The sequence below is a fragment of the Meles meles genome, chromosome 3 (genome assembly GCF_922984935.1).
Source record: "Meles meles chromosome 3, mMelMel3.1 paternal haplotype, whole genome shotgun sequence".
In the NCBI taxonomy this organism is placed as follows: Eukaryota; Metazoa; Chordata; class Mammalia; order Carnivora; family Mustelidae; genus Meles; species Meles meles.
In genome coordinates this window covers 3,870,220-3,895,742 of record NC_060068.1, presented here as the reverse complement: position 1 = coordinate 3,895,742, position 25,523 = coordinate 3,870,220, and the positions used below count along the sequence as shown (strand labels likewise).

The following is a 25,523-nucleotide window of genomic DNA, read 5'->3' as shown; positions in this document are numbered from 1 at the left end:
TAAAAAGCTTCTGTACAGTGAAGGAAATCACTGACAAAACAAAAAAGTAATCTACTGAATAGAAAAAGATTATTTGTAAATGATACATCTGAGAAGGGATGAATATGCAAAAGATATACAATTCATAACCCAAACATACAAACAATCCAATGAAAAAATGGGCAGAATATCTGAATAGGCGTTTTTTTCAAAGACGACATCCATGTGGCCAAAAGACACATGAAAAGATCTCAGTATCACTCATCATAAGGAAATACAAATCAAAACCACATTAAGATATGGAATGGCTAAAATTAACAACTCAGGAGAAAACAGGTATTGGTGAGCATGCGGAGAAAAGGGAACCCTCGTGCACTGTTGGTGGGAATGCAAACTGGTACAGCCACTCTGGAAAACAGTAAGGGGGTTCCTCAAAAATTAAAAATAGAATTACCATATGATCCAATAATTCCACTACTGGGTATTTACCCAAAGAAAATAAAAACACTGGTGATAAAGATATCTGTATCCCTATGTCTACTGCTGCATTATTTATAGTAGCCAAAATATGGAGGCAACCCGAGGGTCTCTCCACTGATGAATGGATAATGAAGAGGACACACACACACACCCCAGGGACTATTACTCAGCCACAAAAAAGAATGAAGTCTTGCCATTTGCAACCATGTGGATGGAGCTAGACGGTATTATGCTAAGTGAAATAAGACAGAGAAAGACAAACGCTACATGACTTCACTTAACATGTAGAATCTAAACACCTAAGCAAAAGAATGAACAAAGAGCAGAAACAGACCCATGAATAGAGAAGGGATGGTTGCCAGAGGGAAAGGTTGGGGGAGAGGGTGGTACAGGCTTCCAGTATGGAGCAAATAAATCATGGAGATAAAAGGTACAGCCTAAGGAATACGGTCCATGATACTGTAATACCAACACAGATGGTAGCTACGCTTGTGCTGGGCATAACATTCACCTGTCAAATCACTACGTCGCATACCTTAAATTAATACAACATTGTGTGTCAATGATACTTAGTTAAAAAAAGGGGGGACATGGACGTCCTCCCTCAGTGAGCTATACTGTAGTGTGCTTTCCCCTAATTGGAGCAGTGTCTGAAAATGTATGTGAGGAGTCACAGGTAACAAGGGAAACTGTACCAGCTCAGTAGAAGGGGCCAGTAACAAGACCCCACCCTAATTCTCCCAGCCAGGGTACAGGTGCAGGGAAGCGAAATCCCACCCCCAGCCAGCAGTGACAGGTGTCTGTACCTACTGCAAGGGACAAACTAGGGCCAAGTGGGGAACTGGGGCTCTCGCCCTCACATGCCGTAAGAGGAATCAGTGTTTTTCTTTCTTTTTTTTGGGAAGACAAAAGGCGGGAGGGGAAGGAGAGAGAGAATCTCAAGCAGGCTCCACGCCCAGCATGGAGCCCAATATGGGGCTTGATCGAACCGCCCTGAGGTCACGGCCTGGGCTGAGATCAAGGGTTGGAAGCTGAACCCACGGAGCCACCCAGGTGCCCTAAGAGGAATCAGCTTCTTATTCCCAGGGCACTGTCAGGGAAAACTAAACAAAAACAAGACCCAGAGTTGTCCAGGATACAATGAAGAATCACCCCACCAAGAACCAAGAAAAGTTCCTCTTAAATAAAAAATATAAGCAAATGCCAAAGCCAGGATGAAACTGATGGGATTACTAGACAGGGATTCTAAAGCACCATCAGAAAAGTATTTCCACAAGCAATTATGGACATGTTGGAAATAAGTTAAACCACAGTCTTAGCAGAGAAACAGAAGACAGTAAAGTATCTGAGAATTTTTGAACTTAGAAATAACTGATATTAAAAAAATGGGTCGATGGAGACTGCAGCCAGAGATGAAAGATAAAAGAATCCATGAGATTAAAGGTCAAAGAAGAGAACAACAGAGAGAAAACACTAAAAACAACAATGAGAACAAACCCACGGGTCCAAAACAAAAGACTGAACCTTCATATCACCAGCACTCGAGCAGAAGAGAAAGACTGCAAGCTGGAAAAGTACTCAAATAATGGCTGACCATTTCCCAAATTAGGCAGAAATACATAAGCCCGTAGGCTCAAAATCCACTAATCAGACCCACACAGCATACCAAAGAAATCACTGAAATTTTACGTTAAACAAACAAAGAAAAGATCTTGACAGCGGCGTGAGAGACCCCACCTACAGGAGAAAACCAAAGTGAATGACAGCACTTCTCGTCAGAAACCACGGAGCCAGAAAGAAGCGGCACAGTGGTTTTCAGTGCTCAAAGAACAGAATGGTCAGTTCAAAATGCCACACGGAGTGAAACTTTTCTTCCGGAATGAAGAGGAAACTGAGTCACTCTCAGAGGAAGAAAACCCACAAAGAAACTGGCAGGTCTGCCTTGAAAGCATGTCTCAAAGAAGTCGTCGAATCAGAAAGGAACTGAAAAGGGTAGCGAGCAATTCCGGAACATAAGGAAGGAGGGTAGAGAAATAGAGTAAATATACAGGGCAATAAAATACACTCACTTTTTCTCTTGAGCTGGCTAAAATATGTACAAGTGGTTCTCAAATAGGTACACCAAGTTAAGACAATCACCCTACGGAGTCCTATAAATTGTAAGTTAGAGACATAAAGACAGGTCAGGTTCCTACACAGCACTGACCAGTTACACGTCAATGCCAGCACACTGTGCCCACTGCCCGTATACAACGTAGTACCTAGAGTGACTGGTGAAGGGTCTGTGTGAGGAGGCACACTGAGGACAGTGCACGGAAGTCACCATGGAGTTCTGAGATAATATTCAGGTAACCTGTAGGAGGCGGTGGGGCGGGGAGGGGGGCAGGAAACGCACAACAGAGGGAACAAGTAACACAAAAATAAAGCAGCAGATGTCAGTGTTTTTACACCACAGTAATAATTACATCGCCAGGATGGCAAAACTGTTCCAGGTCAGTCCACTTTCTGTCAGACTCCTAGCTGGCTCCCGTGCAGAAGCAGGCCAGTGAACCCTAAAGTTCATACAGAAATGCAAGGGACCCAGAAGAGCCAGAATGATCCTGAAAAAGAAGAACAGAGCTGGTGGACCCCACCACCTGTGTGCAAACCCTACTACAAAGCTCTGGACATGAAGCCGGTGTGGCGCTGTCACAAGGTCAGACACACGGACCAGTCTAGAAGCAAACCTTCATGCGGAGGGTCAGCTGGCCTCCAGCAAGGATGACAAGACAGCTCACCAGGGAAGCACTGAACTGAAATACTGCTGAGACCACTGGATATCCACATACAAAGAAAAGAAGTTCAGCCCATTTCTCATGCCATGAACTCCAAGTGGATCACAGACCTCAACAGAAAAGCTGAAGTCTGGACCATGCGGTGAAGCAGACATGACACCAAAGGCAAATGATGAGAGAAAGTCAGATACACTGGACCTCGTCAAACTTTGAATCCTCTAAGCTTGCACCCAGGCAGGCCTGGGCCACAAGCAGGGGAGGCGGTCAGGCCCTGGGACTCTGGCATCCCGAGGAGAAGCTGAGGATGTGGCCAAAAACAGGGCCCAGGTGCACGTCTGCCATGGTCCTCTGTCACAGTCGGACCCTGCTCCAGGGAGGGAAGTCTGCTTGGCAGTGTGTGAAGGAGGCAACCGCACAGCTCTGAAATGCTCACTGTTGGAATGCGGAAGATCAGTGTTGCATGCTGCAGCAAGGGTACCAGGAAGAAAGGCACACTTGGTACTCTTATGCTGAAGCCAAAATAAAACCAACAAAGCATTTTCTCTGGTCACTGAAAAGAGAAGCCAAAATCGAACACAGATGCTTTGCCTCGTCTGTCAGGCTGGACCAGTTTTTCCCACCAGGAACACAGGAGATGGGGGAGGAATTCTGTTTTCTAACACGTACAAAGTAAATGATTCTCTTGCTCTAAGTTATTTTAGGAAGAAAAAATGAACAGTTATGAGCTGGGAGCATCCTAACATGTTTTGAAAGTTGTTCTAAAGCAAAGTGGAGTACCTGGACGGCTCAGTCCACAGAGCATGCGACTCTTGATCTCGGAGTTATGAGTTCAAACCCTACATTTGGCAGAGAGATTACTTTAAAAAAATCCGAAGCACAAGAAGTGGACAGATTATTATTTTCAACCTGACTCTTCAACCAAATGACACACTTTGTACATCCTTTGTGAATATCATGAACGCCACTGATGGGACTTAAAATTGTTAACATGCAGTCCGAGGAGAAAATGTCTATTGGGAAAGTTGAGGATAAAACTTTCTTTTACTCAATCTGTCCTATTTAGTTCAAAAATAAATTGTGTTGGATTCCTTGGAGAAAAAAAGTTAAAATTCTCTGCTTCAAAAAATATCTTCAAGAAAGTAAAATGGGGCACCTGGGTGGCACAGTTGGTTAAGCATCCAATTCTTGATTTCAACTCTTGATCATGATCTCAGGGTCGCGGGACTGAACCCCTGGGGCTCATACCTCTGTGCTCAGTGGGGAGTCTGCTTGAGATTCTGTCTCTCCCCTTTTGTCTCTCCTCACTGCAGGTCTAAAATAAATAAAGAAATCTTAAAAAAAAATAAGATGACAATCCACAGAAAGGAAACAAATATTCTCAAATCATGTATCCGATAAAGGGACTTCTATACAGAATAAAGAACTCTTACAAACTCCGTAATAAAAACACAAGCACATAAAAGATGGTCAAAGACTGAAAAAAAATCATATGCATGGAAAAAAGTGTATGAAAAGATGTTCGTTATCATGAGGAAAATGAAAGTCAAAACCCCCCAGTGAGATGCTACCTCACACCCACTAGGAGAGTTACAACAAAAAAGACAGAGGAGAAAAAGTGTTGTGACACTGTGGGGAAACCAGAGCCCTCACACGTTACTGGTGGGGATGTAAACTAGTGCAGCCACTTTGGAAAACAATTGGTCAGTTTCTCGAAATGCTGAGGAGACCCAGCAATTTCCCTCCCAAGGGAGATGAAAACAAACATCCACAGCAGCACTACTCCTAACAGCAGCCAAACCAAAATAGCAAATCACCTGTCCAAACTGGTCAACGGATTAACAAAACGCGATCCATCAGACAACAGAGTATTCGCCAGAAGCACAGAGCAACAGGATGCCTGGCTGGCTCAGTCAACAGAGCATGTGACTCTTAACCTCAGGGTTGCTGAGTTCAAGCCCCACGCTGGGCATGGAGCCCACCAAAGACATGACGCTTATGCGAACTCTCTAGGAGAGACAAGGCTATGCACAAAGAGTAGATCAGTGGTGCCCTGGGCAGGATGAGGACAGAGTGACTGCCAAAGGGCTCAAGGCAACTTTTGGGAGTGACGGAGAGGTCCTAAAATTGGATTACAGTGAAGTCCGCACAACTCTGTAAATTTACTAAAAATCACTGATTCGTTCATATACAAGTAAGTTTTATGGTATATAAATGAGAAGACTGTGGTACAAAATCTACGAAGACACCTCAGAATAAAACATCAGCATAACTAGGATGGGTGAAACCAGCAGCCACAATCCTACCCAACTTAGCACTAACATACACGAGGAAGACAGTGGAAAACATCCTCAAAGTGCTGGGCTGCATCGGGCTCAACCATGAAGTCAAATGGTCACTCGAGAGTGCCACCCTCCATCATGCAACACCAAGGCCACACGGCTTACTCACACACAGCAGTGCAAACACAACTGCAGTAATCACAACTAGATTCCAGCCAACTCCAAATGTCAAAACCAGGTTACCAACTTGTGTTCATTTCATTTAGAGAGAGTACGGAATACCAGGAAGTAGGACACATATACCCCAGAGTTTTAGCATATATAAACAAATTTGTTATCTAGATGTCAACGGGGCCCTCTGGCTGCTTTTGGTCGTGATCGCGGGGAGGCCAGCAGAGAGGTCTCAACTCCCACGGACGGAGGCGGCTTTCCAGCCATAGGGATTCAAGGGGACAAGACCTATTTCCTTTTCCCCTCACAGGAGCCAGGTGTCTAAGAACATCTTTGTCAGTTCACTAGCTGAATGGAGAGAGACAAAGGAAGAGAAACTTCAATGACCACATACAAGAGAGACACGGTTTGCAAGCACAGTTTGGAAAGGACACAAAGGTCTGCCCCGACCCTCAATAAGCGAAGACCACTGATCCCCAAGGAGTAGGAAAATTAGGGTTCCAGATGGAAAAGTCAGCTCAGGCTGCTGTAACAAGTAACACACACCTCATGGCCTGAGCCTGATTTCTCAGTTATGGAGGCTGCGAAGTTCAAGACTGGAGGGCCAACAGACTCAGTTTTGGGGGAGAGCTCTCTCCCTTGGCGTGGTGATGGCTGCCTTTTCGTGTCCTTACACAGCAGAGAGAGATTTCCAGCCCCTTCCTCTTATCCCACTGTGGGGCTCCACTCTTGTGACCTCATCTAACCCTAATCACTTCCCAAAGGCACTGCCTCCTAACACCATCACACCGAGGGGCGACCTCAACATATTAATTTCAGGGACACAAATACTTAGTCCATAACAGACTTACCACCACATAATAGAATGTGTAGTTCTCAAGAAAAGAATTACAAAACATACAAAGAAAGAAGGACATATGGCCCATTCATAAACCCCATTCCTGGTCTGAGGAACCTCTAATATTTTAATTAACTAATCAAAGATGTTACACCAAAATCTTAAATGTGTTCAACAAGCTAAAGGAAACTAACAAATAACTGAAAGAAATCAGAAAAAGATGTCTGAATAAAATAAACATCAGTAAAAAGACAGAAATTATGAAAAGGAAGCAAATTCTAGAGCTGAAAAATAATAACTGAAATGAAATACTGACCAGAGAGATTCAATAGCATATTGGAGCAGGGAGAACAGAGAATCAGTGAATTTGAAGGTAATACCTTTGAAACTGCCCAGTCTGAGGACAGAAAGAAAAAAGAAGGAAGAAAAATGAAGATAGCTTAAAGGGCCTTAAAGGGGCTCCAGCAAACATCTACAAATGCATTGCAGGAATCCCAGATGGATGAAAGAGAGAGGACAGAACATTCCTTTGAGGAAACAATGGTCGAGAATGTCCCAAATCTGATAAAGGCATGAATGTGCACATTCAAGCTCAACAGAGGCCCCAGCTCCTGCCCCCAGAAAGATAAACATAAAAAGATCAGGACCAACTCACGCTATAGTTAAAGTGTTGAAACCAGGGCACGAGTGGCCTGCCACATTCAAGAGGTTCACCACAGAAGTGGTCAAGTAACTGGCTGAACAGCCCACAACGGAGACTCCGTGTTGGTCCCCAGACTGGGTATGCGGTGGTGGCCACGGCCAAGCTGGCCTCCGTGAGTTGGCATCCACGTTGCTGAGACCCATCATAGCTTCTGTCTCTGTCACCACGGCCACTTTACTCATGGGCCCGCGGTGCAACCGCAGGAGACACTGGGGAAACAGGTTGACTGGGATCCTGAGAACAGGTCACCCTATCCCCTCGATTGTCACTGGTGAGTGTTCTCACGGAACGCATCTTTGCCTCCTGTCCCACTCACAGAAGTGGGACATCTAGCCACATTCTTCTACCCCAGACCACCCTGTCATCAAGTTTCCAATTGTATTTCTTCCCTTCCCCACGCATCCAGCCAAACCACTGGCCACAGTCCATCAGTATACAGCTGAGCCTCTGGCCATACGTCCTTCCAAGGAACCTGTTTAGCAGAGTACCACACGACGGTCACCCGTCAGGGACTCCAAACACTTCTGCCTACGGCATCTTGGTGTTGGAGTTACCACAGAACACAACATGGTTAGGCTTTGTTCAGCTTTGTTCACATACAGGAGAGAGTTCCAGTAGCGGACTCTGGCTCCTCAGCGTCAGCAGGTGCTCCTGGCAGCTGATGCAGAACTGGCTTACGTACTTCCCTCTAATGCTGCAGTTCAAGGACCACTCCGCCCTAACAGAGTCTCAATTACAAGAGGCTGGGGGGGCCTGAAAGCCACTGACAGGCATGTTTCCGTAGAACTAAGAGCCCCGGTTGAGCTTGTAACAAGGAAAGCTATTTTCCTACGAGGGAATGAGCCTGGCAGAGGCTGTGTGTTCCACCCCTAAAGCCCATTCTTAGGAGGCTGAGAGTGGGCTAACAGACTTGATGCACAAGACTGCCTTCCTGGCACAATGAATTTTCCAGATGCATGGCCTGAAGGGTTCCTGCACTGCACAAAACCATCTGTAACCCAGGCCCCACTATTCTCCTCCTCAGTCAACTGACTGTGGGGCTCTCCCCACGTAGGAAGTGTGCCCTGGTGCCCTTGGGCAGGCGGGAAGAGAGAGGCAGTGTGGCAGGAGTGTGGTCTGTGTGACCTAGCCCGTGCTTTCAGGGCCGCTTCAAGTCTGATCTCCTGCACTCAATCGTCCTGTGGTGCATGCCACACTTCACAGGTGGGTCAGACAACACCTACATCAGATCGTGCGATAATCTGGTTGTCCACACTCAAGCGTTCTGTTTCTACAAAGGCCCAGAAGCAGGCCAAGAGCTGTTTCTCAAAAAAAAGAAGTTATCCATAGAGGATGGCAGGGGTGCTTTGCTCCGAAACCCTACAGGCACGCACCATGGCCCTGTGACTCCCAAGGCTCCCAAGAGCACCCCACAGATAACTGGCGTGCCACGGCATCTACAGGACTGTGTGCTCCTGTAGCACTTGGACCTGCATGGAGCCTTCCTGCTCTGGGCCCCACTCAAAACTAGCAACTTTCCATGTCACTTGGTAAGCTGGCCAGAGCATCACACCCAAATGAGGACTGTGTTGTCTCCAAAATGCCGAGGGGCTCACTATGAGCTATGTCTCCTTTCTGTCTTGTTTTAGATTTTATTTCTCTGACAGAGCGAGACGGTGTGTGCAAGTGTGTGTGTGAGTCGGGGAGCAGCAGAGGGGAGGGCAAGAGTCTCAAGTAGACTCCCAGCTTGGTGTGGAGCGGGACATGGGGCTCAACCTCATGACCATGAGATCATGACCTGAGCCAAAACCTGGGCGCTCAGCAGACTGAGCCACCCAGGAACTCCAGCTGTGCCTTCTGTCTCGCTACGAAGAACCTACCCTTCACCATAAAAGAGATACTTCAGGGAGCCCCACTCCACTGGCTCCCTAGAAACTTCCACGAGGAGGAAAGTCCCTAACTTCTGTCGACATCTTTCCACTGCACGCAGAGTAGCTGCTACTTCTTACTCACTTGACCCGGCCCACGCGGGATCCCCTAGGTAGTAGGCCAGCATGCTGTCCTGGGATGGGAAAGGCAGTCGGGGCCCTGTGATATTCAGCAGGACCCAGGGCTGCAGAGCTGCAATCCCCAAGCTGGGATGATGGCTGAAAGCACGTCGGTCTGCTGGTCCTCCCTGGCAGCATGGAAAGATAGCGTTTGCCAGATGGACCACCGCACAGCAGGTTCCAGAGGCTGTGTTCATCCACGTAAGCACCTGAGCAGCGGCTGGAGTTAGAGTGCCATGTGTAAGCTGAAGACAGCCCCTCCTGGTTCTGCACGTTGGGTGCGTGAGCCCAGTGCCAGTGATGCAGGGCTCCCCGTCCACCCACCCTTCCAGTCCTCACTGGGGGCATGGACCTCCAAAATCCCTCCAAGAAGGGTTTAGTCTTCTAGGCCATCCAGAGGCTCCCGCTTGGCCTTGGCCAGCAGAAAAGCCCTCACCACACAGGTCAGGGAACCCGTGTGTGATTCTGCCAGTGGCTCAATGATGTGTTCCAGGACTGGGAAAATAGCCCTGGGATAGGTCTGGGCCTACTAGGCCCACTGTGAGCCTGTGAGGCGGACCTGAGCCAAAACTCCACTGATCCCGTAACCCCTGGCAGCCCCTACTCTGACTGGTCTGCTAGAATCAGCGTCCAAGGGTCCTGAAAAGTCTGACGGCTTCCTGCTCCCCAATGCATAGCCACCCTGGTTTGATGCCACAATTTCCGTGGGAGAAGGCTGGGAGGAAGACCACAGATGTAAACCTCTAGCAGCAAACTGGGGTCGTTCCAGCTTCCCCCTCATTCAAGGGGTTTCAGACCTGCAAACTCGGTCTTCAAGTCTGGGAGCTGATTCAGGGGCCAGCACCACTTTTTCATTCAAATCACAGGCTTGCTCACTCGGCCTAGCCCACGAAGAACCGGGTTGACTGCCCGTCTACTTCTCCTCCAGGGGCACAGATGTCTGGGAGTCAGACCATTCTGATCATGGCTCTGGTTCTGGTGTCCATTATGGTGATCATCCCACTTGTCTTCAGTGGACAAGGGCCAGCATCTGGCCCCACCACCCCAGGATCTAGTTATGCCTGCTGCGGAACCCTCTATGTAGAAAGAGACAGAATACCAGGGATCTCTGAAAACAGGTGTGAAGTTGGGCCTTGAAACCCAACAGACTGAAGTTCACTTAACAAGAGCGCACGTGGATCGCCAACATCACCCACTGGTGCTGCTAGGCCCTACCTCCGTCTGGTCACCACTGAAGGGGGCGTGCTGAGCTGAAAGCAGGAAATGGGAGCAGAGGCCTCGCCCAAGCTGTGACACACACCCCAGCCCCTTCCTGCAAAAGGCTATCCAGAAAATCCCAAGAGATAAAGAAAACAGCAGCCCCAAAAACAGTCTATCCAAAAAGGAACACTTGAGGAATAAATAAATCTTAGAAACTAAAAAGATCACAAAAATGGAAGGGCAAGAGGAAGACAAAACTCAAAAAATAGTAGAACAAAAAGACAAGGAGAGAATGTGAACGCTATCAAAGATCAAAACAGGATGGCCAATAATCAGACGACGAGAGTTCCAGAAGTAACACACTTTAAAAGGGAAAGGCAGAACACGTCTCAAGCTCACCGAACACCTGAGCCAACAACCCCCACGAGCCAGGAGGCCCCCACAAGCCAGGAGGCCCCTACAAGGAGAGCCCTTGGGCAGCTCTGTGGGAGCTCTCCGTGGAGCTGTGGCACGTGTGGCCTGTGCACACCCCTCCCGCTCGGGATCTGCAAGTCAGTGCTCCCTGCATTTTCCCCATCTTGCTACTTTGCCCATTTGAAAACTCCTAAAGTGGTGCTCCGCTGTCCACGTCTACGTGCAATTTGGTTTTGTTTTATAACCCGGCTTTGGGGTGGACCCAAGTGGTCTGTGCAGTTCCACAGTAATCTGCGCACTGCGTCTGAGTCGTAGTGATGTGGGAAACAAAGGCAGAAGGACAAGCAGGCGAAATTAACTATCCTTCTAATCTGCAGCCCGCTGGCAAACCCCTGAGGCAGGCAGGCTATCCTGCTCCTCCAGGAAGCTCCCTTGTTACAAGGAGAACCACCTTGGCTTGACAAAGCAAGGACTCCGGTATCCTGTGTCTTCCTTAGCAGACAAAGACCCTTCTGGAACTTCCCTTGTCCTTACGAAGTATAGAACCCTCTGCTCATCGTAACCCCTGGCAGCAGATGGCAGCAGGTGGCAGCAGCTCTCTCCGCCCACAGGTCCCACGCCCAGGCTTTGATCAAACGACCACCATGCGCTGCAGGCGTCTCAAGAACTCTTCCTCGGCTGGTAGCTCTGGCTGACCTCCATCCAAACACTGCGGAGTCGCGACTCATCACTGCATCCCCTTGAGGGCCGAATGACTACAGCTGCCTTGGCACAGTGTGCCCCTGCACATAAGTGGGGCTTGGTCGTGGGGTCTGTGCACCTTCGGCTTTGTAGGTCCTGCCGGTGGCCGAGCCAAGTCCTGTCAGTGATGGTGACACGAGACTTCTCATCCCGACCCACACCCTGTCCCGCTGTCGGTGTTATCCCACACCCACACGAGTTGGTTTAATCTACCTTTCTCTACTTACTGGGGTGCCAGTACCTCCCTTTTGTGGGCTGGGCTCACCTGCTTAAAGACAAGGCCATGGGCCCTGGCCCTCCCTGTGCCCCTTCCCAGTGGCTCGGTAGAATGCTGCCAGCAGCTTCTGATGCAGCCATGGAGCCAACATGGGGCCCTGGGCCGTGAGCCAGAGCGCAGCCCACGACCTGCCCAGGACGCTGACCTTCCTCTGCACCTTGTGTGGGGAAGCAGCCCCAGGATCGGTGGATCTCTGCGACAGCAGCCAGCCCTCAGTCAACAGCCTCAAGCCATCTCTCTACTGAATTCTGTCCTGTGAGCTCTCTGCCTAGCTGGGTATACATCCCTGGGTGGGAACATGAGTGCATGTTACAAGCATCTTCTCCTCTCCTCAGGTCCATCTTCTCACTTTGCCTTTTGTTCAAAGAACACTTCTAAACCGGCAGATTGCTCTCGGAAAGGGAAGCCACCAGCAGTGTGTGACAGCGCTGATTCACTACCCTCAGCTGGTGCGGTCTTCTTCCCTCGATTTTCACTGCTCAATGCCGACGTAGCCCTCTAGCGGAGCGCTGGGATTGACTGGCTCCGGAAGGCTGTCTGGCCAGCTCCGCAAGGCCATGTGGCCACTGCAGTCGAGCTCAGGCCAGAGTCCCAGAGTAGGTTCTCTGCATGAGGCCAGAGGTGAGGGAAGATGGACGGGAGGTGGGGTGGGAGGCATTCAGAGACTAGGCCTGGAAGTGACCTACGTCACTCCAGCGCACCACTCAGTCCCATGATGTCCCTGGCCCCACGATGGCACAGAAGGGTAGAAACTGCCCAGCTATGTTCCCAGGATAGAAACTCAGAGAAACCTGAGGACCTCCCACCTCGGCCACCACAGGCACCCCTCCCAAGGGTAAGATCGGGGGCCCCGTCCCCTGCAGCGCTAGCCCTTTACCAAGTAGGCACTCAGGAAAGAATATCCCGAAAGAGCCACAGATGCTTAAGTGCAAAGTGGGGTCACGTGGGGCTGTGCAGCCCTGACGTGAGGCTCGGTGCCTATGCTCAGGCCCATAGCGAGAGGTGGCCACCCGGTTGGACCTTTCAGGCAGCCCTCATAAGCACTAAGTGCCTCTCACACAGAACGCAGCTTAGGGTCAGTGCCATGCTGGACAAACTGGGCTCTCCGGGACCCTCTGAGGTCTGTTTCTTCACAGTGGCACCAGGCGCCACTCAGCCTTCTGCTCTCACTGTCCTGTATGTGCAGAGAACACCTGCAGCCCTGGGACACAGGAGCACATGGGAGGCAGGCTGCCGAAGCAAGCGGGAGGCCCGGCCGTGTCTGACAAAGTCCTTCTGGAAGGAGATGTGGAATCCTGACGGCGCCACTCTTCCCACTAAATGTGTCTGCTCTAACAAAGCTAGTCTTCGTGGACAAAGGTACTTATGCCACGAGGTCGTGGGGTCATTATCACGCTTTTCAAATGAACAGCTCATTATTCTTCAATGTCTCAGTTTTTACAAAAACACGGCAGGACTAGCATACACACTCACATAAACAACAGCCCCTTGGGGACCCTGATGTTTGAAAGAGTGGAGGGGGTCCCTGGTTTGCGAGTGGCTGTCGTGGCAGCAAAAGTCGCAGCTCCTGGAGCCAGAGCCTCAGCTCAAACCCTGTGGCTACAGGGCTATGCAGAACAGCACACCTTGTGGGCGTGACCTGGCCTCTCGGCCAGTTTTCCCCATGGGATGAAATGAGACATACCCCTTCTTCCCATGAAGCTGGAGCTCTGCACCAGGCCGACGCCCCCCCACTGTAACCACACACGGCAGGGGTGTGATCCCTGTGTCCGAAGCACCCCAGTACCTGTCAGCCACATCCAGGTCAGAGTCCATCTTCTCCAGGCCCCTGGTGATGCTGTCTAGCTGCTCGCCCTGATGGTGGAGGACGCGGGCTGTCTCTTCCAGGCGCTTCTGGGAACAGGCCATCAGACCTGTCAGCTGCTTCCCCTTGGTCGCAGGCACCGGCACTTCCGCCGGAGACAGCAGCAACTCTCTCCAGAAATGCTCAATGATGCTGAAGACCACATTCCGGCTGGGCTGCAAGGAGCTGAACCAGTGCTTGGTGTGGTCCTTCTCCAGAACAGTGATGGAACTGAAGACAAAGTGAGAAGCCTCCTTCTTGATCTCAATCACACTGGACAGGGGGAAGCTGACCAGGGCCTCCCCGGTTTTATCAGCTGCAAATCTCAGGGAGTGAGATGTTAACGAAAGCTTTCCAGAAACCCATCGCTTCTCCGGTTCTAAGTAGTAGGAGCAAGGCCAGGAGTGCACGCAGATCTCTCTGCTCATCTGGCTCCCAGGCTGGTCCGTCCCACAGCCACGGCCACAGCCACTCTGCCTCTGGAGGAGAGGGACAGGTTAGTGGAGGGGTGAGGCGAGCGCGTGTCAGCACACCTGGACCGCAGACAATAGGACAGCTCAGGGTGCTGAGGACACTGGGGACCCCCATCACCCCAGTACAGGCAGGATGGAGCCCACCCCACCCAAGCCAGGGTCAACGGCTCGATGCGACTGCCAGACCCTTCCCAAGAACAGCACTTCTGCCGTGACGACCCACCAACACATACTCCTCACGCGTTCCCACACCAACAGTCTCCTTTTGAAGTCTTCATCGTAAGGAAACCGTCCCATGGGCAGACCTTCTCCTTCTGCGTCGCCCACAAATTTCACCGTGTTCTGTGCTGTCATCTAGCTCCAGGTATACACCTGTTTGTGCTTTTACACGACCGTGAGCAGTGAAGGTGCGCTGTTCGTACCTACAGTTGGCGTCTGCTGACGAAGTCTACAGTCAGGCATGACGGATGTGAGACAACCTTCCAGAGCACCGTGTGTGCCCTCTCGCTGACCAGAGAGCACCCACAAAGCCGGGAGAAGGACAACCTCTGCAAGGTCACACTGCAAGTACATGATGAGGACCTGGCCACAGCTAGGCTTGGGAGTGCCTCGTGCACCGCCCTTGTGGCCTGAGGTCCAGTTGTCTGGGGCCTGTCTCCCAACCCCCGGCCTCCCACTGCCACGAGCACACACAGTCTTGGAATGGCCTCACTTGTAAACATGGGAGAACAAATCACTGTCGCCACCTCTTACGATACTGAGAAACGTGGCCTTCACAGTGTGGCCAGGGCCTCAGGGAATCTCTGAATCCTGGCCGTGGGCTCTAGGCCCCACGGAGCCAACACTAACATGGTCCCTGGCTGCTGCAGCTCAGCGTCCAAGAAACCCAATCAGCTCCTTCATGGAGTTACACTGTAGCAGGACCCAGACTGCTCCGTGATGCTCCATCAGGCAACAAAGGATGGGCAAGATGAGAAAAGAGCTTGTGTCGCAGGGAGCTTCCTAATTACATAGAACCAAGTGCCGGGGGAGTGGGCGACGCATCCACCAGATAGCAAGCCCCATGGGACCTCAGGAAGGCTCTGGGAGGGGCCAGTAAAGGCCCAACACCAAGTCACCTTCCAGAGAGCTCGCACACGAGTCTTTAAAGCCTATGGGGCAGAGACACGGCGTGGCTGCCTCTCCTCTGGGACCTCGTCTCTCGCTGGCCAGAGGGAACCAGAGAACAAATGTGTGCTGCTCAGACGTCTGTCCCCAGCAAGAGGGACATCCACCTGACACTGGAACGAACACAGACTACAGGGTGCGGCCCGCCTGGGGGCCCATCAGCCCAGACCCGCCAGGTCCCCACCAGCACCCTGGTGCCATGGGGCCGCCACTGTCACGTGGACTGAAGCGGGTGGAAAGGCCTCTATTCTCAGAAACAGGGGATACCCACCAGAGTTTTGGTGTTTCCCAGACCAAGACCAAGGTCGGAGGCCAGGTGCTGGGGCCCCACCCGGGACCATGCTGGCTGGACCGGTCAGCACCTGGAGCCGGTCTGGCCCTGGTCCTCCTGGCCGAAGGGACCCTCCTGCCACTCAGCCACCCAAACACCACACACCATCTCTCACCCAGAAAGAGTGAGGACCTGTGTTGTTCAGCACCGTCCGTGTTGACGAGCTTGCTGCGGTATGGACGCTGAGTCCCTCCCAACAAAAGCCTGTGTCCTGGGGACTCCTGAGCGCCAACTCCAGTGACGGGGTAGGGCACTGCAGGGTCTGCGGGACGTTCCTTCCCCCTCTGGGCCTGTTTGCCCTCCACCAAAATGACTGAAGACTGAGGAACACCACCAGCTCTGAAATCCGCCAGAGTTCAAAGACCAAGGACAAGGAGACAGGAATGAGCCGTGAGCAGGAGGAATGGAGGACCTGTCACTATGTCCCCTGCTCCGCCCGAGCCACTCTTCAGACAGACTGCGCACCGCGTGTGAGTGCTGTGGGGACAGCAGTCAGGCCTGGCGATTCCAGAAGAAGCACAGGGAGAAGCCATGGCCAGCGTGCTTTCTACCATAGGCTTACAGACAAGTAAACAAGAAGAAAGGCACGGCCGGGCAAGAACAACAATCCTATGCCCTCGCTCTCCCTCAGCCGCCAGCTCACCTGTCACACCTACCCCCGGTGTTCTGCGGGGCCCCTGTTCCCCAGTACTGAGGGTGGGAAGCAGTGCCCTGCTCTTGTGCCCTCGATCCCGTTCCCTTCCAGCAACAACTACCTCTCCATCCTTCCTTCCCACCCCTGGCCATACCACTTCTCCAAAGCCAGACAGGGAGTGCCTTAGGCTTTGTGAGCCCATGGTCCCTGTGGCAAGAGCACGGCTCTGGCATTGTACAGCAGGGGCAGCCGGAGACGGCAGACACAGGGCTGTGTCTGTCCTCACTCACCACACAGGGGCCACCGCGCTTGTCCTCCCTGTCCTAGACCCTCTCCTCAGTTAGCACAGACTCCCTAAGCTCTCCACCTTAGGGCAGATCAGGGGCCCCTCCCCACCTCCCCCAGCCCTCTCCAGTCACCGTTCCTCCCAGAGATGCCCATTGTGGCTCCCACCGCCAGGTACCTCCCCCTGGATGGGTTGCTCTGCCCAGGCCTCCAGGTGGCCAAATGTACTGCCCACCTCTGTCCGATAGCATGCTTCCTCCCTGGTCTCCCAACCCCAGCCCCGGGGCCTCCAGCAGCCCCCTCCCCTCTCCTGCCCATGGCCACCGCCAAGGGCTCCCTTTCCCTGGTAACAGACCCTCCACCAACCATACGGCACCTGCCAGAGCTCCCAGGAGCTTACGTGCTGATAGGCTCCGTTTACACGCCGGACAAGGCTAACATGAGGAGGAGGGTGCCGTGGGCACAAGGCCAGCCCATCGTGAGTAGCAGGTAAACACATGGAAACAGCGACTGTATCCACCTCAACTGGCCTTCCTCCTCCCTCCTGCTAACCTGGGTGTCTGATCTATGCTATGTTCCCAGAGGCCTTGTCTGGTCCTCACCTCTTCAGCCCAGAGCCCACGTCACCCTGAGCGGACCCTGGGATGGAGCTGAACGAGGATGGGAAGACCCCGGGACAGCACCCCAAGGACACTCATGGCAAGGCGTGAGCAAGCATGTGAATGGGGCCCGGCCCTCCATACGATGTACTGTTGAATGTGGATGTCGTTCAGCCCGGTGCCCGGTCTGTGGCCTGGAGTGGGCCTCGGCACCAAGTAAACACCCTATATTTAGTCAGTTTCCAGAGGGACAGAACCAGTGACGTCTCACGCCTGTTCCAGGGCCTCCTGAACACAAGGCGGCCTGGAGGCAGAACAGTGGGAGCAGTGTCTCCGGCGTCTGCGGCCACCTTTTCCATTACCTCCATCTCCTGCTCCCACTCTTGACCTGGGAGGTTCACATGAGCTGCTGGGGGATCTCAGGGCACAACATGGCCTACTCCCATGGCGTGCACCATCCTTCTCACCCTCGGAAAGGAGAACGAGGACCTGCCCCTACTTCTGCTGCGTTCTTGGCCACGTGCTAACATGACTGTCCCCTCCGGCTGTGGGCACAGTGCATGGCTGGGCCCCGTCAGGGCTCCAAGCAGCGTCCTGCCCGCCCCCACGCTCTGACTCAGTAGGTCCGAGTGGGGCCCAAGAAAGGACGTCTCTTTGGTTCCCAGAAGGTGCCGGGGGCCTTCAGGGACACAGCTGGCCCTGCAGCCCGAGCTCCAGCACCAGAGGGCCACCGTGTGGACGAGAGGAAGCACAGCACGGAACACGGTGTCCCATGTCCTAGCCTGGCTCCTGGCTCAGCTGTGCCAACGATCTTGGGGAGCACATGGAATTCTTGCCCAAAGCCTTACCCTTTGTAGAAAACTTGGTTTCAGACCCGAGCTTCAAGGAGTCAGAATCCCGGGATTCTTTCCAGGCAACACCTATCTCAATTTCCTACGTCTCCCGAGACACACACTTTCCTCACGTTTTCTCAATCTTCGGACAACAGCAAACACTGCTTCCCACATTTTCCCGACTGCCTCCCATAATCTGCATTCACAACTGCAATCCAAAAATCAAGGGGCATGCAGTCAATGTGCAGCAAGATGTGGACAGTGCGTGGTCTCTTCCTTTACAAAAGCCTAGAAAGAGCAGACGCTCACACACACAAACTTCAGAGACTGCGTGTGTGTGTGCGGTGGGAGAGGAGACACTTCACACAGGAAGCAATGAAGGGGTGCCGGTAAAGAGAGCTGCATCTCAAAACGTGTTGAGGAGTCCGGTGTGCATGGGACCAGGGGGTCCTCCCCGCAATGACCGCCCCGCACGTTCTCCCTGACTCCACGCTCACAGTGGCCCCGTGAGGAACCCCACACGTGCACCACACCAGGCACAGCAAGGCCACGGGGGCAGGCGGCTCAGCACACACGGGATCACACGCTCCGTGCTGCCCATCTGCCCACCTCGCTGGTGTGCTCAGCTCCGTTCAGGACGCAGACGCTCCCACACTCATCCCCTCCCAACCCCTCTCCTCTGCCTTTCCCGATCCGCGGTCCGCCCTGCTCTCCTTCGGGGTCAGCGTCAGGAAACGTGGCCAGAGTCCCCCCTCCAGCCCTCACCGAAGCTCAGAGTCCCACCTGGGGAGACCTCCCTTCTCTCCCCTGCAAAGGTAAACAGGGCGGCATCTTCCTCATTCGACAGAGGGGCGGCACCCACCCCACCCACCCGGCCCTGTCACTCCGCATGTCCCCTCTGTTCAGGAATGACTACGATGGCACCCGGACTTCTCGAGGCGCGGCCACCAACTCAGAGCTGCAAACGCGCAGCTGCAGGGCTGAGTCAGGCCCCTCTCACTGCATTCAAGACGGCACAGGTGCACCTGCCCCTCCATCAGGGGATGAGCGGCCCTGGCGGTTCCTTCCCGCACCTGACCAGCTAGGAGGCCGGGAGGCTCTGCCCAGCTCTGTACCCTCCGGCACCCGCTCCGTGTATGTGCCACCTGCGAGCTCCCAGAGCAGGGAGCCTGCGCTCTTCCTGGCCAGCCTGGCGCTCACACGTTTCCTCTAGCAGCTCAGACCCCGACCTGTCGCCCCCACTTCCGTCCTGACGGGCAGCCTCAAATCCTCACGTTGCATTCCCTCGCCACCCACTGCAGGACTCCACCACCCCTTGGGCCCCAAGCATCTCCTACAGGTCTCCACAATCCCCGACCCCAATATCCCTCTAGGTCCCCCACTGTCCCCCCAGGCCCCCAGCGTCTCCTCAGGGCGCCCACGCCCCCTCCGGGCCCCCACCGTCCCCCTCCGGGCCCCGCCACCCTGCTCCGGCCCCCACCGCCCCCCGGACCCCACCTTTGCCCCTCGGTCAGAACCGGAGTTCTCATCGCGGCAGCAGCAGCGGGCGGGACTAAGCCGGGGAGGACCGGAAGGACTGCGGCCCGGGCCCGACCGCGGACTGGGGGCGCGGCTTACCTGTGTCACCGCGAAGGTGCGCAAACCGCGAAACTCGGCTCCGGAGCCGTGGGACGCCGGACAGACCCCTAGCTCCAGAAGCACTGTGGGCCGCTGCCGCGCCTGCGCAAAACGGGGGGGGGGGGGCGCAGGCTGCTCTGCGCGTGCGCCCAGAGTCCGGCGCACCGAGATTCGTCCTCGGGCGGGAACTGTGGCAGCGTTCTCTTGATTCCGCTCGCTCGCGCCGGGCCGACCTCAGTCTCCGAGAGCCTGTGCCGCGCGGTTTTCGCCCCGGCGGGCACGGAGGCGTCTGCTCCGGAAGTAGTTGTAGCAAGTACTTCCGCGCCGCCTCCCGGTTTAAAGGGCCGGGCAGCGGGGGTGGGGGCCTGAGGCGGGGCCGGGCCGGGCCGGGCCGGGCCGGGGATGGACCGGGAGACGCGCGCGTTCGCCGAGAGCCACTTCCGACGCCTGCGGGGGCAGCCGGGGGGCGGGGCAGGCGCGCCCCCGGGCCGCGTGGACTTCATCGCGAGCCCCGCCTCCTTCTCGTACGCCGACTTCCTCAAGCGCTACCTGCTCCCCAACGTGCCGTGCGTCTTCTCGTGCGCCTTCACCGAGGCCTGGGGCGCCCGGCGGTGCTGGGTGACGCCGGGCGGGCGGCCAGACTTCCAGCACCTGCTACGGACCTACGGTGCGGGCGCGGGCCGGGGGCTGGGCGGGGGCCGCGGGGCTCGGCGCGCGCGGGCCTCGGGCGTCACCGCCTGTGGGTGTCGCAGGGGACGCCGTGGTGCCGGTGGCCGACTGCGGGCGGCAGGAGTACAACGCGCACCCCAAGGAGCATATGCTGCTGCGCGACTACCTGCGCTACTGGGCGGAGCACATCGAGAGCGGCTACTCGTCCCCGCGGGGCTGCCTGTACCTCAAGGACTGGCACCTGTGCAGGTGAGGGGCGCGGGGGTGGCGCGTGTCCCACCCCTCCCCCACCCAGGGTGGCGGGCCCTTCCCCTGCGTGCCCCTTGGGCTCCGGCCCCATGGGGCTGGCCACGCTGCGGCGGGGTTGGTGGGGAGCCCAGGTGGCTGAGGCCGGTGCCGCCCTTGTATTCTGGTGCTGGACTCACCCGTGCAAGCCTTAGCCCTCCGGGGGCCGCGCTGGGCTCGGCCCTTCCGGCCGCGGTGCTGCTGCCGCCGCTGGGCCGGGTTCGGCTTTCGCTGGCTCCCGCACCCCCTCCCGTCTTGCACCCTCTTGCTCCCCTGTCTCGGTTCAGCAAGGCTGGGCCCGGCGTGCACAGCGTCCTCCTCACCCACTAGCAGAGACCTTCTGGGAGCCTTCTTCCGTTGGGGAGCTGCCCCGGGTGCGCTGGGACAGAGCTCATACCCAGCAGACACAGTGCCCGCTCAGTCGGTTCTGTGTAAGCCAGTCGGCGACTGAATCCGGGTTTTCCCGACGTGAAAATCAAGGCTCCTTGGGCTCCCAAGACCCGTGCAAAGGTGCATCTCGGCCCGTCGTGCCCCAGATGCTCCCTGCCTCGCTGCGTGTCGTCTGGCAGGGAGAGCTGGCGGGGGGGGGGGGGGGGGGGGGGGGGATCAAAGACACCCAGGCCCTGGCCGAGGCCCCCAGGGATCCTGACCCAGCGGCCCCTAGGACTCCTGGACCCAGCGCTCCGGCACGGTGGGTGTGGGCTTCAGTTAGGTAGTGAGTGAGTTCTGGGTATTACACGGGACACACTTGTTCTGGAGACTTGCCTGTTGCTGGGGGGTCCGTTTGGACTAATATCACGTATTTTCTCGGAAACCCTGGAATAAGCAGTAGAGGGAGGTCAGGAAGACAGAGCTGGCCCGAGGGCACGTGATATCTGAGCAAGGCTTTGAGGGCTCCATGGGAGTCTGACGGTGGCAAAGGCATGGTGGCAGAGGGAACAAGTGGTTGGGTGCTCTGCGGGCGCTTCCTGATCGTGGCCTCTGACGGTGAGCGGTGTGTGAGCTACTCTGGAAGCTTGCTCCATGTGTTGCTGGGAGAGGTGCACTCTGCCTGGGCTGGGCCAGTGACTCCCCTGAGGGACCGTTGTTTTGGTGGTGGGGCAGGCTTTTGGACCAGGAGGAGTGGGCGGCTGTGGGGTAGGGGAGAGGGACCTCAGCGGACATGGGCCAGTGGTCGTGCCTATGCTCTGCGGACTCGAGGTCACAGGCGGGGTGAGAGCGTGGGTGAGGCCCCGGGTCCTGGAGAGCAGCGGGATACAGATGAGGTCCTTAGAGCCCAGAGGTTCTGGACTTGGTCCGAGAGGGGGCTGGAACAATTTCGGGGCTGCCTGCATGGGTCACCTAAGCGGCATCACTGCCCCCAACGCTGTTTCATCTGCTCATGACGGGGCTTTGTTCTCAGGACGGCGCTTAGGTGCGGTCACTTGGGGCTGTGGTCGCGTGGTGGCTGGAGGAGTGCAGGTGGTCAGCCTTAGTGTGGACACTGGTTGCAGAAGGCGGCTCGGGGTCCTTCGTGCCTGTCCAGACCTCTGGCTGTCTCACGGACTCATGGCACAGGTGCCAGAAGGGGGCTGTTGCCGCCAGAGGCTCATGACACTCCCTGCAGGGACTCCTCGGTGGAGGATGTGTTCACCCTGCCCGTGTACTTCTCGTCTGACTGGCTCAACGAGTACTGGGATGCCCTAGACGTGGACGACTACCGCTTTGTCTACATGGGGCCTGCAGGTTCCTGGTACGTGTGTCCTCTCCCGATCCCCTTTCTGCGCCTCACCCGTGTCCCACATACACTCTCCCCAACCCAGTCCGCTCTGTCAGGGCCTCAGAGATGCCTGGGCCCTGGGGAGGCTGCCCGGGGTGCCCAGTCTCCGTGCGCACTTTGCCCTGGGACTCTCAGATGGGGGAGGTGTGAGCTAGGGGCCTGTGTCCGCGGCCGTCTTCCTGAAGAGCCAGACCAGTTGTGGTTCACCAGATGCCAACAGGAGCTTCCACAGGTCGCCGTTCCATGCCGACATCTTCCGCTCCTTCAGCTGGTCTGCCAACATCTGTGGGAGGAAAAAGTGGCTCTTCTTCCCTCCGGGGCAGGAAGAAGCCCTGCGGGATCGCCATGGAGGCCTGCCCTATGACGTGACCTCACCCGCACTCCTCGACAGCCACCAGTACCCCAGGCGTGGGCACTGCAGCCCGGCCCTGGAGCTCACGCAGGAGGCAGGCGAGATGGTCTTCGTGCCCAGTGGCTGGCACCACCAAGTCCACAACCTGGTAGGGTGGGCACACCCCGCCGTGTATACACAACCCACCGCATGCGCCTGTGACGTGGCCCAAACAGGTTGGGGGCCACCCTGGGGCCCCGGAGGACCCATCTCTCCATCCATCTGTCCCTCAGCCTGCCTGGCAGCACTGCTCACCCTTGACACGTTCTTAGGTGCCTTCCACAGAGAGGAGGCTAGGGTACCCCTCCTGATCCCACAGTGGGCCGACTGCCCCCTGGGAGGGTCTGGGCACGGGTCTGCACAGACGCCAGAGAAGGGCCATCAGCCCGTTTCTTCCCCACCCCCGTCTTTGTTCCCTGGGCTGCAGTGGGTCCCTGTACACCCGGAGTTTCCCCGGCTCCCAGGGGAGTCCTGCTCCTGGTTAGCTGTGTACTCAGAAGACAGCTCCTATCTCCTGGGAGGTAGGAGCAGCCCTTCCCTGCTGAGGGGACTGTGGGGACCTTGGGACAGGGGCTGGGGACCGTCTGCTGTGGGCTCATGGGGACACCTCGCCCCGCCCCTTACAGGAGGACACCATCTCCATCAACCACAACTGGGTCAACGGCTGTAACCTGGCCAATATGTGGCACTTCCTGCAGCAAGAGCTCCGGGCCGTGCAGCAGGAGGTCAGCCAGTGGAGGGAAACTATGCCAGACTGGCACCATCACTGCCAGGTAGGCGAGCCGGGTGGGAGGGGCAATGGGGGGGGGCTCTGCAGGGCCGTGGCAGGGCCGGGGCTGGGGCTGCCACGGGGGCTGACCGGTGGGGCTCACTGTGAATAGGTCTGCAATGGCGGAGGGCATGGGGCAGCCTGCGTTCTCAGAGCAGGACTTGGTCTATGAGGCCAGAGCTGTGGTCTTGGGGACATGGTAGCTACTGTCCTGCCCGTGAAGGTCGGTCTGATCCTGAGGCGGGACACTGGGCTTCCAGGCTGCAGGACTGAGACCCATCTCCAGCTGGCTCCCAGGAAGCTCTGGGCCCTGCCCATCATCCATAGACCCTTGTCTAGAGCTGTGGGCAAGCTGTGAGTCACCGCTCCTCCTCTCTGGCCAGGTCATCATGAAGTCCTGCACTGGAATCAACTTTGAAGAATTTTACCACTTTCTCAAGGTCATCGCTGAGCGGAGGCTCCTCCTCCTGGCGGAAGGGACAGACTCTGGTGCCATGGAGGGCGGTGCCGGCTCCGGGCTGGGCCCCCATCAGGCTGCGTTTGATGTCAGCCGGATCACGGAGGTGCTGGCATCTGTGGTGGCCCACCCCGACTTCCAGAAAGTGGACACTGGCATGTCCTCCCCGCAGCCGGAGGAGCTCCTGCAGCAGCTGGAGGAGGTCGTGGCCAGCACTGCGTCTCTCTAGTGCATGAGGCTTGGCCTGGAAGGCAGGCCGTCCGTACCACAGTCCCTTCCAGAAATAAGTTTTGTGTGCTGTGCGCCATGGGACCTGTCACCTTCCCATGGACCCTCGTGGCCTCAGGTGTCCCAGCTGTGGCTCCTGCTCTTTAAGGGCATGCTCTTTTCCTGGCTGGCTGTCGGCATCCTGGGACCCTGGTGCCTGTGCAGAGTCTCGGCAGGGCCGAGTGCTCGGGATCCAGTGAGGGGTGGGTGTGGAGGCCCTGTGAAGGGAGATCTGCGGCCAGGAGGCCCCAAGAGTGCCTGGGGACCCAGACGTGGGGGCAGCATGTGGCTGGATTCCTGACGGCCTCAGGCTTTCCTCAGCAACGACCAGCGTCCAAGCCCACAGGCCTCCCATGGACAGCAGTGTGAGGCGGCTGGCTCATCTCGCGGGACCCCCTCTGCAGGGGGACTGCATCCCTGCTCGTCTCCATCTTTTCCTGCAAGCCCTTCTGTGTAGGGGGGGCACTCTGGGCCCAGGGCCTCCGTGTCTGTCCCCCGACACCCACTATTTACATAGAGCCTGCCTTCCCTCTACTGCGTGGCCCCTGCACTCCCACCCAGAATCCACAGCTGAAGATGTCTGTGTGGTCAGGGCGCTGGGCCAGGCCTCCTACCTTGCCCTTCGTGCAGGCCCACAGCCATCACAGGAGCATCATTCACGGGCACGTTGGGGTTGGCTGGCCATGTCACTTTACCTTACTTGTGACAGCACTGCCTTTGTGCGTCAGGCTCTGGGTCCCCCTCTGCGACTGCACCTGGCGACGGCCTGGACCTTGCCCCAGGTGTCCAGGGCCCACTGTCGTCCCCCCCTCACCCTTCCCATGTGCTCACTGCCTTGAGCCTATGGCTTTGTTCAGAACCTCTGCACACATCTGCAGAATTCAGTGCCGCTCAACAGTGACAGTAGTAGGATTCTCTAGAGAAGAGGAACCCACAGCTTGGAGCAAGAGATGGTGGGGGCAGCTGGGGGAGAGGAGCAGGGCAGGCCAGGGACCCAGGGGAGGGGGACTTTGTGGTCTTGGGTCCAAAATCTGCAAACTCAGTCTGGAGGCAGAATTGCTTCCTTGGGAGACCTCTGTCCTTGCCTTCAGGCCTTCCACTGATTGGATGAGGCCCACCCCATTGTTTATCAAGGTTGTTTATCAAGGTCTGTGCAGTTCAGAGTTATTCTATCTGAAGGGTACTTTTAGAGCAACAGGGAGACTGGCATTTGAGCAAAGAGCTGGGCACTGTGGCCTGGCCAAGTCGAGGTGTCCAGCTG

The 25,523-nt window shown here is 55.6% G+C and overlaps 2 protein-coding genes across 6 annotated transcripts in view; one reads left to right on the top strand and one right to left on the bottom strand.

Moving 5' to 3' along the window:
• SNAP47 (synaptosome associated protein 47) overlaps positions 1-19,913 on the bottom strand; it is a 46,855-nt gene extending 26,942 nt beyond the window's left edge. For both annotated transcript variants that reach the window (XM_045998858.1, XM_045998859.1), the window contains exons 1-2: positions 19,666-19,913; positions 13,670-14,205 (exon numbers count right to left, since the gene is read on the bottom strand). In XM_045998858.1, the coding sequence (XP_045854814.1) occupies positions 13,670-14,154 (485 nt within the window). In that variant the 5' untranslated portion in view covers positions 14,155-14,205; positions 19,666-19,913. The remainder of the gene's footprint in view (positions 1-13,669; positions 14,206-19,665) is intronic.
• Positions 19,914-20,005: 92 nt separating this feature from the next.
• On the top strand, positions 20,006-24,304 carry JMJD4 (jumonji domain containing 4). 4 transcript variants are annotated; one of them, XM_045998857.1, is made up of 6 exons: positions 20,006-20,332; positions 20,418-20,583; positions 22,226-22,351; positions 22,770-22,878; positions 23,396-23,542; positions 23,922-24,304. In XM_045998857.1, exons 1-6 carry the CDS (start codon positions 20,068-20,070, stop codon positions 24,222-24,224), a joined length of 1,116 nt encoding a protein of 371 aa, XP_045854813.1. In that variant the 5' UTR covers positions 20,006-20,067; the 3' UTR covers positions 24,225-24,304. The 4 variants fall into 4 exon arrangements, with proteins under 4 accessions (XP_045854813.1, XP_045854812.1, XP_045854809.1 ...); XM_045998856.1 differs by having other exon boundaries at positions 22,647-22,878; XM_045998853.1 differs by having other exon boundaries at positions 22,599-22,878.
• The last annotated feature ends 1,219 nt before the right edge of the window (positions 24,305-25,523 follow it).